The sequence below is a fragment of the Balaenoptera borealis genome (genome assembly GCF_965194805.1).
Source record: "Balaenoptera borealis genome assembly, chromosome: 13".
NCBI classification, from domain to species: Eukaryota; Metazoa; Chordata; class Mammalia; order Artiodactyla; family Balaenopteridae; genus Balaenoptera; species Balaenoptera borealis.
The window spans coordinates 3,708,762-3,720,798 of NC_138870.1; the positions used below are offsets into that span (position 1 = coordinate 3,708,762).

At 56.7% G+C, this 12,037-nt stretch overlaps 1 protein-coding gene across 2 annotated transcripts; it reads right to left on the reverse strand.

Annotated features, from left to right (window-relative positions):
- Positions 1–10: 10 nt before the first annotated feature.
- Positions 11–8,417, reverse strand: NRIP2 (nuclear receptor interacting protein 2). Of its 2 annotated transcripts, none has more exons than XM_082352875.1 (6): positions 7,930–8,417; positions 4,469–4,624; positions 2,970–3,052; positions 2,031–2,152; positions 1,758–1,810; positions 11–1,433 (listed from the first exon to the last, which is right to left on the reverse strand). In XM_082352875.1, exons 1-6 carry the CDS (start codon positions 8,116–8,118, stop codon positions 1,341–1,343), a joined length of 696 nt encoding a protein of 231 aa, XP_082209001.1. In that variant the 5' UTR covers positions 8,119–8,417; the 3' UTR covers positions 11–1,340. The 2 variants fall into 2 exon arrangements, with proteins under 2 accessions (XP_082209001.1, XP_082209002.1); XM_082352876.1 differs by having other exon boundaries at positions 4,469–4,621; positions 7,930–8,415.
- Between the last annotated feature and the right edge of the window lie 3,620 nt (positions 8,418–12,037).

Genomic DNA, 12,037 nt, shown 5'->3' on the forward strand with positions numbered 1-12,037 from the left:
GGACGCTAGCTAAGACAAACAGGTGTTTATTCAAATGGAGAAGCCACTGAGCTGAGGGCCTCCTTGGGCCTGGGTCTGCAATTGCAGAAGCAAAGGAGGCAGAAGGGAGGGGCACAGGGCGAGGCCCGGGAGGGCAGGGGTCAAGGAGCACGGCCAGAGGGGCCAGCGCACTCTCACACCTGTGCCAGTGAGCCCCTCTCCTCTCCTCTGGGTGCAGAGGACTCAGCTGAGAAAGGTATGGCCGGGGATCCCGGCAGATCCTGGTTCTGCTCTGATCTAATCTACGCCAGGCTCAGGGTTTTGATTCCGACCCGAGTGTCCTAGTCCCCTGGTCGGGTTAGTTATACCGCTGTCTTCCTCTTCCCCTAATCCAACATATGAGAGACTCAAACAAGCCAGAAAGGCACCCGGGGGCCTGGCCCTTTGAGGTTTGGGCTCTTCACAGGGAAGGTAGCAAAGCCTCCTTGTGTCTTTGCTGGACTCAGGGCCGGGGGGGCTCGGGGGGTGGGTAGCCACTGATGCCAGAAAAGACCAGCTCAAGCTCAGGAGGCCAGAGATGAGGGGTGGGAAGAAGGTCTAATGAAGTGGATAGTTCTAGAAATAAGGAATATTGGTCAGGTTAAGTCTGGGTCCTGGCAATGCCACCATCCTGCCTGCCTTGGGGGGCAGTTCCCCACAGGGCTCTCCACACATGCCCAGTGGGTGAAGAAGCAGGTGGAGGGTACGTATCTGGAGTAAATAGCAGCCCCAGAAGAGGCAGTGATGAAGGAACCCCCAGCCCTCGTGGGCCAGGCATTCCTCTACTGTTGTGGTGACCGTTTCTCTCCCGCTCAGCTGTGCGCAGATCAGAGAAGTGGACACAGCAGGGCCAGGGACCCAGGCCGGGGAGGGGGGCGGGCTAGTTGTGAGGCGAGCCACGCGGAGTCCAGGCCTCGACGGTGTTCGGGGTGGACGGGGCAGGCAGGGGCCAGCAGCAGGCTGCAGCCTTGGACTCGGGCCACCCCCTGCTGTGCCAGGGGCCCAACCAGGACCCTGCTCTGCTGATGTCCTTTTCTGCAGTCCTGACTGAGCTCCGCTTTTCTTGGGACGGGGGGGATGAGAGAGGACGGGGAAACCAGAACCCTGAGATCGCGGGCCCTCCAGGGAACACTCCTCCTGGGGGGTGGGGCAGGTGCTGAGAAGCAGAGGAGTGTGGCCGACTGGGAAATGGGACAGTGGGGTCAGGGTGGTGACAAGAGGGACACACCCAGCTGTCCCAGCTACCTGACTCTAGTCATGCCCCATCGTGGCTCTTCCCCTCAGGCAAGGAGCTTCCCCCTGGGGACCATCGGGGGCAGCGGTCACTGGCCCGGCTCTTGGTGCAGAGGCAGGAAGGGCAGCTCAGGGAAGGGGGCTTTCAGCCGCAGCACGCGGTGCTCCAGGTCAATGCAGCACTGTGGGGTTGGGGGACGATGAGCTCACCTGGGCAGGTAACCCCTCTCCCAGCCACGCTGCTTTGTTCCCCTCCGCCTTCCCCCAGCACCCTGCTCTTTTCTCCTCCCTGTTTCCATTCACCTGGACCGCTATCACGGAGGGACCCGGTTCTCCATATTTTTCACAAATAAGGAACCTCTAAGGATCGAGGGTGAAATCCCACATCTCCAAGTCCTTCTCCTCGCAGCCTGGCCCATGCTTCCACACCCGTGCCCCCTACCTCTTTTTCCCAGCCCGCGGGGTCAGGCCTTGGGTGTGGGTGTCAGCACGAGCATCCCCCTTACCTTGAGAGACAGCAGAGTCTGCAGGCCAAGGCACAGTTCAGGACTCTCCACATCTGCGGGAACCATTTGAGAATGCTGCTGTCCTCCTGTCAGCACTCGCCGCTTCTCTGCTCCCCCCACCACCCCAGGCCAGAGAACCTTGGGGATAATCAGAGCATCTTTGGGGGTACCTTGTCTGTGCTGGCAGGAGCTGAGAGGCTCTGCCTTCGCCCCGCCCAGGAGGGAGAGCTGCAAGAGCAGAGACGCGGGGATGCTGACGGAGAGGGGACTTACCTACCACCCGGGCCGAGCACGCCACGGTTGCCTGGCCCAGCTGTAGCTCCAGCGGCTCCACCTGGGCTGGAGGCCCAGGTGCCAGGTCCCCAGCTGGGGCTTTTAGGACCCTCTTCCCTAACCTGTGGTCAGGAAGCAAGGCTTAAGGCCACCACAGCCCCCCACCCCGGTAGTCCGCTAGTGTCCCTCCCCGCCACACTTTGGGTTCTCAGCCAACCCTGGACCCACGTGGGGTCTAAGTCCTGTCTTCTCTGCCAGAGCCCCCATCAACTCTTTTTAAAAAAGTAACAGCTTTATTGAGATATAGTTCATATACCATGAAAGTCACCCTTTTTCTTCTTTTTTCTTTTTTTTGGCCGTGCCACGTGGCTTATGGGATCTCAGTTCCTGGACCAGGGATTGAACCCAGGACACGGCAGTGAACACTCTGAATCCTAACCACTAGACCAGCAGGGGGAACTCCCAAAAGTCACCCTTTTTAAGTAGACAACAGAGGGACTTCCCTGGTGGCGCAGTGGTTAAGAATCCGCCTGCCAATGCAGGGGACACGGGTTCGAGCCCTGGGCCGGGAAGATCCCACATGCCGCGGAGCAACTAAGCCCGTGCGCCACAACTACTGAGCCTGCGCTCTAGAGCCCCCGAGCCACAACTACTGAAGCCCGTACACCCAGAGCCAGTGCTCCGTAACATGAGAAGTCACCGCAATGAGAAGCCCACGCACCACGACAAAGAGTAGCCCCCACTTGCCGCAACTAGAGAAAGCCCGCACGCAGCAACGAAGACCCAATGCAGCCAAAAATAAATAAATAAAATAAATTTATAAAAAGAATAAAAATAAAGGAGACAACAGAGTTCTGCAACCATCACTAATTTCAGAATATTTTCATCACCCTAAAAAGAAGCCCCCTCCCTACTCATTCTTTTGGGCCCCCGTCTTACCCCAGGCGGCTGAGGCATCCAGCAGAGATCTGATTGTAGTGGGTGCCCGTGTCCACGGCCACCTGAAGAACCTGGTCCTGGCACTGAGAAAGGGGGGAGGGGAGGGGACTCCGTGAGTCCCCACGGGGTAGGGGGGAGAAAGGGTTGGGACTGGCTCTGTCACCTTTCCCAGCCCCTGATGGGCCCCTTTCAGAAATGAGTGAAGGGCTGGGAATTCCCTGGCGGTCCAGTGGTTAGGACTCCACGCTGTCACTGACAAGGGCGCGTGTTCAATCCCTGGTCGGGGAACTGAAATCCCACAAACCGCTCAGTGCGGCCTCCTGCCCACAAAAAGTGAGTTAAGGCTGTTTTTTATGGGACTCGTACAGTTGAGGCAGAACTGGGTCAGATACGGAATCAAGAAAGGAAGTAAAGCCGCAGGCGGTGAGAGCGTACTTTGGGGAGGATTCGACCCGAAGTGTAGGTCTGTGCCTGTGCTTGTTGAGAGTACTGCCGAGGGCCTCCCGTTAGAGGAATCTGGGGTGGGAGTGAGGAGGGATGGGGGGACCGCAGTACCTGGTTAGGAAATTAGATGTGGGGAACAGATTCGCCACCGCAGGCGAAGGAAGACAAGGTCGCTTCCTTTTAGATAAAAACAGACGTTTGGGTTTGCACCTGGATACCGCAAAACACATTGTTTTCTCCTTCCACACTGTTTGCTGAGGTCTGCTGTGCGTGGGCACGTGGAAGGGGCGGCAAGGGAGGCTGCTCCCAGGATGCGGGGGAGTGGAGGGTCACCAGTGCAGCGAGAGAGTTAAGGCTGTGGGTTGTGAGTCTGGAGCCTTAGATGTTGCGCGGGAGGAAAGGCTCTTCCATGGGGAAAGTCAGGGGAGTGGAGGGTCACCAGTGCAGCGAGAGAGTTAAGGCTGTGGGTTGTGAGTCTGGAGCCTTAGATGTTGCGCGGGAGGAAAGGCTCTTCCATGGGGAAAGTCAGGGGAGTGGAGGGTCACCAGTGCAGCGAGAGAGTTAAGGCTGTGGGTTGTGAGTCTGGAGCCTTAGATGTTGCGCGGGAGGAAAGGCTCTTCCACGGGGAAAGTCAGGGGAGCTTTCCCGGAGGCAGTGACAGCTGAGGCTGGAAGGATCCGAGAACGTGGACCTAGGATGACAGGCAGAGGAAGCACCGAGCAAAGACGGGCAGAAGGGAGGGGACGGCTCAGCGTTGGCTCCGGGGACGACAAGGCTGTGATCTGGAGCACGTGAGCTTTCGCGGGAGGGCTGCGTTATCCACACGTGCGCACCGTTTGTGTGTGGAGCACACTCATGTTTCAAGATGATACTTTGCTCAGGGAAAGGGAGTCGTGTGCACCTCGGAAAGACGGGGCGGGGAGGGGCGGGGAGCAAAGGACATGGAGGATCCCAGCTTGTGGCCCAGCCTGGGGAGGGGGCTCCCGCATCCCTCCCTCACCACCGGGGCAGAAGGGAGAGTGGGTGAGGGGAGCAGGCCCAGGAGGGGATCTCACCTTGCAGTTGACCAGAAGAGCCGGCCTTTCTGTCTTGCTGGTCCTCCTCCTGCTCTCCTGGCCGTGGATCGCGGCCTGCACCAAGGGATGCTCCCCCAGAGGCCGGCTCGGGTTCCCCTCCACCAGACGCCTCTGGATCACGTTGTGCGGTTGCTGCTTCCATCACAAAACGTGCAGATGCTCAGTTCCCTCACTTTACAAATCCCAGGCCGTTCTCCCCAGCCCCGCCCCCCTCCGGAGTCTCCTGGGAGTAAGAAGGGGTGAGAGCTTCCCCAAGGATCCCAGCAGTCACATCATTATAGCAGACCTAGTCCCAGTATCAAATCATGCCGTTTTCCAGGACCCCAATGTATTGCTCAGTAATGGAGAGATGGGGACGGGGGGAGGGTCTCTCCTCGGTTAGATAGACAGGACATTTCAGGCACTCGTATGATGCTGGGGGGAAATTCTGTCTCAACTCTACAACACATATTCTTGGGGACATTTTTTCTTTTTTTCTTCCTCTGACCTCATCCTTCTGTGGGATGCAGATCCCAGAGTTGATGGTGTGATGAAAAGAAGTCAAAGTAACAAGAACAAACAAAAAAGAAAAAAAAGCCCAAATCTAAACTAGGAAGCTGGGGGAGTTCCCTGGTGGCTCAGTGGTTAAGACTTGGTGCTCTCACTGCCGGGGCCCGGCTTCCATCCCTGGTCAGTGATCTAAGATGCTGCAAGCTGCGAGACATGGCCAAACAAACAAACAAGCAAACAAACGACCTAGGAAGCTGGGCGTCATCCTCACCGTCCTTCACCTGAAGCCACCCCACCCCATCCAGTCACTTCTAGATTCTGCCAGCTTCGCCTCCTGTATTTACGGTCCACCTCTCTTTCTGTTACTGCTTCGTTCACACCTCAGCACAGCTCTCCTGAGTCCCTGGGACGCCTCCCTAAGTCCATAAGGACGTGCCTCTCAAACCCACCTGCTCAAAGCCAGGGAGTCTCTGAAACCCTTGCTCCCCCAAGTGCCGTCCTCAGATCAGCAGCTTTACCATCACTAGGAAGCTCGCTAGAAGTGCAGAATCGTGACCTATTGAACTGGAACCTTGTTTTAACAAGATGCCCAGATGACCTGTGTGCACAGTAAAGTTTGGGAAGCACAAAGCAACATGTCAAACTAAGCCTGTCACTCCCCTGCCTAAAATCCATCAGAGCCCTCCCCTCCCCACCGTGCTTACCTGGGGGTGACAGCCCAGGTGACCTGGCCACTGCCTCATCTCCGCTCCCCACCCCCCGCCGTGCTCACCTGCCCCAGCGGCCCCTCTGGCGCTGCCTGGACCAGGCTGCCCTTCACCTCCATGCCTCTGCTCCTGCACACCCCTCCTTCTGAAACTCCTCTTCTCACCCTTCTCTAGACCAGACTGGGCCACTGGCTCAGGAACTCCTCTTTATCTGGAGAGAGGCTTTTATTTTAAGTCTGGGGTTCCAATTGCATGCTGTAATTCATGCAGGCTTCGTTCACCTCCTCCAAGAAGCCCCGTCTGACCTCTTTGCACTCTTCCCTCCACACACCAGGCGGGGGCAGCGTCCTGTCCCATGACCTCCTTTGTCATGCGTCTCAAAGCTGTTATCTGCCCTTGAGGTCAGGTCTGTATCTCAGTGCTCTTTGCATAACAGGGCTCAGCTCAGCATACAGTAGGCACTCCATAAATGCTCACCGAAGAATGACTGTGTCCCTCCAGGCTCCACACATGCTTCCCCACCTGCCCTCTCTCCTCGGGAGCCTGGGATTGTTTTTCTACCCTTGGCTTAATGAGGCCCTTGAGGCTGCTCCCGCCAACAGGCTGCCAGCAGGAGACCGAGCTCTGGGAAAAGGGCAGCAGCGAGCTCTGGGAGCGGCTGGGAAGGGCAGCTCTGTGGTTTCCAGCCCTCCTCCCACCTGTCCCACGAGGGACGCAGGCTCAGGCCCCCGAATGCTGTGTCTTCACTCCCAAAGCCATACAAGGTAACTGCTCCATGTCAGTCCGGGAGGTCCTGAGGGTAGAAGGCTGGACCCGCCACGCTGGGGCGGCAGTGTTAATAGAGCCTCTTCGCCTGGGCCGAACCGATGAGGGATGGGCCGCAAAGGGCAGAGGCTGTGATTTCCTAGCCACTGAGAGCCAAAGAACCTGCTTCCCTGCTCCATCTGTTTCTCAGCTGTGCTGGCTGTTTGCAAGGAGGTTCTCTGAATTGAAATCTCAGTCTGGTCACCTTTCCCCTTTGCGGGGCTGCTGGGCCGGGCTCCTGGAGGGTGAACATTTGTCTGGGAGGAATGTGGAAAGGTAGGGTTCTTTCAGGAAATGCAGTGAGGGGCTGCATCTGGCTCCAGGTTTCCGGGGAGAAGGGGCTGCCAGAGTGGCCTGGAAATGGCCTCATACACCTCAGGTTGCAGGAGTCCCTCCTCTCAGACTCCCTGCCCAGGAGATGAGAGAGGACAGGGTACCTCCCACCTTCCTACAGAAGCCCTCTTGTCCTCTGTGAGCCGGAGGCCAGAGCCATCGCATCTTCTCCGGACCTTGTGGGTCTTACTTTCTCTCTCAGGCTAAATGGAATAGTAGGAGTAGCTGGAGGGACAACAGCCTTTAGACAGAGCTCCCAATTATCCAGGCACTGTTCTAAGTCCTTTACAGGTATTATCTCATGTAACTCTTACATCCCTGTGAGGTACATCCTGTTGATTTTATCCTCATGTAACACATGAAGAAACTGAGGCTCAGAGACATAAAGTGACTTGCCTGAGTTGCTAAGTGCCAGAGCCAGGATCTGAACCCAAGCATCCTGGCTCCGAGGAAGGCCACTCTCTCAGCCCCTCCCTCTGTCAGAGGGGAGTGAGTATATGCAGCTGTCCCCTGACTCACCCACCCCTCGGAGTCACTCCCCGACCCCGTTCCCTCGGGAGGCCACGCTGCTGCAGGGGGATGGAAGGAAAGGAGGCTGGAAGGGCCACTGCACCTGCAGGGAGCAAGGGGGCCCTCAGGAGCCCGGCGCCCAGGCAAAAGGCATGGAAAACCCTGGTGTTCTGGCGAGGATGGGGCGGGGCGCACCGAAGGTCCAGTCCCAGTGTGAGGGGACCCGTGGTTTAGGCAGAGGAGGGAATCGCGACCTTGAACCCGTCAGTCCTCCGGGCCCAGCGGTAAACGACTGCTCCAGGGACTCCCTGTCCCCACAAACCTCTGCTCTAACCAGTGCTCCTCTCTTCCCCCCAAGACAAGCCTGGGGCTCTTTGGGGAAGCTGAGCAATAGATAGGGTCCCCCAGAGCCACCAAGCCGTGGGAACACCCCAGTGAAGAGCCGGGAACGGTCAAGGTGAACCCACAAGTCAGGGCTGCCTCTCCCCTCCCCGTGGGCAGGGAGGGGCAGCTGGAGGCTGGGGTCTGCACCCTCCCGGCGGAGGAGAGAAGGGGCCCCGGCCCCCCGGGGGCGGGGAGGGGGCAGGACAGCCTCACCCAGTCTTTGGAGGTGCCCAGCCTCTTGAGACCGTCCAGGGGGAGCAGGTCGGCCGAGTCCTTGTGCAGGAACCGGGTGGCCTGTCTGTGCTGGCGCTGCCGGCTGCTGGCTCGGCCCCGCGGCTCTGCCTCAGGTCCCCTGTCCCCGGCATCTCCCTCCTCCCTCGGGGCGTCCGGCCGGACGCTCATGGCCCCCGCGGGCGGGCCGGGGGCTCCTGAGCCGTCTTGCCCTCCGTCCTCTCTGCTTCCTCGACCCGGCAGCTTTCTGCCTGCAGCTCTCCCGACCGGAGAGCCTCCGCGGAGGGAAGAAAAGAGGAAGTAAATAAACAACGTGCGGGAGCGGCGACGTCAGACACCAATTTCCAGAGCTTGCAGTAGAGGGAGCGGGGCTCCGGCTGGAAAAACCCAGCCCTGGAGGAGAGGGGGCGCTGGCAGGGCTGCAGCTGGTAGGCTCTGCAGCCTCGCCAGCTCCCGGGTCGTGGCCCGAGTGGGCGGCGGCGGGAGTGCGTGCGTGCGTGCGTGTGTGTGTGTGTGTGTGTGTGTGTGTGTGGCTGAGGGGGTGTATCTGTGCTGTAAACTGTCAAGGTGTCCGTGCCAGGTGGGTAGAGAGGGAGTGTGTGCCAGTGCGCGGAGGTGGCAGCCCGCGTGCTCGGGGCGTGCGTGGAATGCAGGGCGCGCATGCCTGCGCGTGTGCCCCCTGGGCTGCCCCGCCGTGCCCTCCACCTGGGGCTCTCCGCAGCCCCGGGGCTGGGATGCAGGCCAGCACTGGGTTCAGAACAGAGACGGGCAGCGTCACCGTGTCCCCGCTCCTCTCCTGCCTCTCAACAGGAGCCCCCCCCCGTTCCTGGGCCTCAACCTTTCAGCCTCCTTTGCTCCTTTACGCTGGCTTCTGGGTTCCAGGGCTGGCAAGAACAGCTCTGAACCTCCCCGCGATTAGGGCCCCAGCTTCCTCCTCTCCTTTATGTAAGGCTCATTGAGTCCTGCCTCTTTTTTAAAAAGTTATAATTCAAGCATGCAGAAAGTTATAAAGTTTTTTTTTTCTCTTTTCATTAGAAAAGAAAAAAACAAAACAAAACAAAACTGCTACAAATATAATTGAAGCTCCTTGTGGGCCTCTCCTCCCCAGCTAACATCCCCTCCTGAATCTGTTATTTCTCACATCTTTTTTTTTTTCTTTTTGGCCTCACCGCTTGGCTTGTGGGATTTCAGTTCCCCAGCCAGGGACGGACCCCGCACCCTCAGCAGTGAGAGTTCAGAGTCCTAACCACTGGACCGCCAGGGAATTCCCTCATACCTCTCTTTATGCACATACATATGTGTGTATTCTATGCAGTGTGTCGTTTCGTTTTGCATGCCCCATTGTAGAGATTCTTCTGCAATTTGCTCTTTTTTGCTCAAGATTTTATTAGTGAGATTCACCCGTGAGCTACGCGTAGCTCTAGTTAATTCACTTTAACGCAGTATAGTATTTCTCCAGTGAATACAACACACTTAGGAAATTTAGGTTATTTTTCGTGCTTTGTTGTTACAGACAATGCTGCTGTGAACATTTCTGCACCCACCTCCTGGGGCACACGTGTAAGCATTCCTCTAGAGTGTATACCCAGGAGTGGGGTTGCTGGGGCATCAGATATGCACCTTCTTCCTTTCAACACAACTTGCCCTCCAAAGCGTTTGTACCAACGTGCACTCCACCAGCAGCGTCCAGGGCTCCTCAGCTCCATGTCCTCGCCAACACTTGGTATCAGATTTTTATAGCCCTGGCACGTCTGCCATCAGATTTTTCTCTCCAGCCTTTCGTCTTCACCGTCATCAGCAGGCACTGGCCACGGTTCTGCTGACATGTGTTGGACACTCACAGGGTGAGTCCTGACCTGGGCCCTGCTCCCCGGGGTGCGGTCTGATCCAGGAGGCTCGGAGGCGCCTGCACATTCAGACAAGGCAGACATCCACTGGCCTCCTGCGGACCACATGCCTTCTTGAGGCATTTTACAACCACTACAATTGTATTATGATCCCCATTTACAGAAGAGGAAACTAGCTAAGTGTTAGGGGTTCAGTTGTGTTCCCCCCAAATTCATATGTTAACGTCCCAACCACCAGGACCTCAGAATGTGACCTTATTTGGAGATAGGGTCTTTACAGAGATAATCAAGTTAAGATGAAGTCATCAGGGTAGCCCTACTCCAGTATGACTGTGTCCCTATTAAAAGGGGAAATCTGGACCCAGAGAGAGATGCACGCAGGAAGAGTGGCATGTGAGCATGAAGGCTGAGGATGGGGCCGTGCATCTCAAGACAAGGAAGGTCAGAGGTCACCAGCAAACCACCAGCAGCCGGGAGAGAGGCCTGGAACAGATCCTGCCTCACGGCCCTCAGAAGGAACCATTCCTGCCCACACCTTGATCTTGGGCTTCCAGCTTCTGGAACTGTGAGACAACACATTTGTCTTGTTTAAGCCGCCGAGGTTGTGGTGCTTTATTACGGCAGCCCCAGGAAGCGAATACACCAAGACTTGGAAAACTCGCCCCAGATTCAGGTATCGGGTGGCAGAGCTAGGAATCAAAGCCTCTGGTTCTGTCTCCCGAGTCCTGCTCAGTCTCCGTTATGCCGAAGCGAGAGCACGATGTAGACGGTAAACGTGGACTGAAAACCAAACACTAGTGTGATTTCACTTGCCGAGCTCAGCACCCCCTGATCCTGGCTTCCTTTAGAGTCAGTTTCAGTGGAATATTCCAGCTCCCTTCCACCCCTGTGCCTTGACACCTATTACCCGCATATTTGCCTGGGACAGAGGTCGAAGAGGACCCACCGCCATGTACTGGGTTCCCTGGTTGTTTCAGTAGGATTAGCCACGTGCATGGACCGATCAGCCAGTGCCCTGCGTACCAGGATGTTGGGCAGGCCCCATGCCGAAAGGCATCTCCTCCAACCTTATTCTCAGGCAGCCATTCCTTAGGTTTGAAAAGTCTTCAAGATCTTCAAGAGTCCTTTATTAATGCACTCTCTGGAGGAGTGCCGCTGTCTGGGAACAAGAATGAGGCGACTCTTGGGCACTTAGCCACGTTGCCTCGGGCCGGGCTGACCACCTGGATGGGTGTCCCAGCACGTGGACCCCACCCCAGGGGAGAGCAGGTGCTCCTGTGGTGTAGAATGGGGTGAGCTTGGGGACAGCATCACCTCTTTTCCAGTGGGTTTGACAAGGCCTGGGAACCAGTCGTGCTCAGGAAATGCCATCCTCTGGAATGCAGCTGCAGAAGAGGCCCAGCTGGTCCCTGTGTCTGTGACTCAAACTAATATTGTCTCACTTGCTGTCTCCTCATCCCACACACTCAGGGGTAAGGAGACTCTTGCTTTTTGTGTTCCTTGGCTTCTTCCTTTGTAAATCTGTGCTTTCCCCCATGTCGCGGGGAGTTCTTGCGTGGGGAATGTTCTGGCAATACAGAGCTCTGAGCTCTTCTTTCTCAGAACGCCGGGGAGTGTTTTGTGGCCCATTTATGTCCTCAGCTGGATTGTCTGTGTCTTTGCCAATAACTCACCTCTCTTCCTTCCCCTCATCATTTTCTAACCTAACCGATGTATAGTCCAACAAACCGATTCGTTCACGAGGAATAACTGCACTGAGCTCTAATCATGAGACGCAGGGAGAAAACTCCCCAGGACAGCATTCAGGAAGATTAAACCATCTGGATTCTTAGGAGGAGAAGGACTGGAGGTTTTCCTTTCCGAGACGCTTGGGAAATATCTGTAACTTTTCTCATTTATTTCATCTTGCGGTTCACATCGATGTTGAAGCGAATGGATCCAAAGTCAGAAATTTTGTGAGAAAAAAATGGAAGTGTGAGATACGGCTCCCTCACTGCTTTGGTTCTCCTCTGAATTATAACACGTTTTCCTTTCACTCAGTCAAAAAATATTTTTGGAGCCCCTACTGTGTGTGTCAGGCACTGAGCGAGGCCCTGGGGGTACAGTGGGGAGTCGGATGGAGCCCCTGCCCCCATGGAGTTCACATCCAAAAGAGGAAGGCAGACTCTAGACCATTTATGATGTTGGGTAGCGCTGAGTGCTGGGGGACAGAGCAGGGGAGAGCAGTGGGGGTGGGGGACAGA

Excerpts from the sequence above, each read along its gene's own strand:
- NRIP2 (XM_082352875.1), bottom strand. The coding sequence starts at position 8,118 with ATGAGCGTCCGGCCGGACGCCCCGAGGGAGGAGGGAGATGCCGGGGAC. Across the intron at positions 2,153-2,969 it reads GGATGCCTCAGCCGCCTGGG|GTTAGGGAAGAGGGTCCTAA; the intron begins GTAAGACGGGGG and ends TCCTGACCACAG. Across the intron at positions 1,811-2,030 it reads GTGCTCGGCCCGGGTGGTAG|ATGTGGAGAGTCCTGAACTG; the intron begins GTAAGTCCCCTC and ends TGGTTCCCGCAG.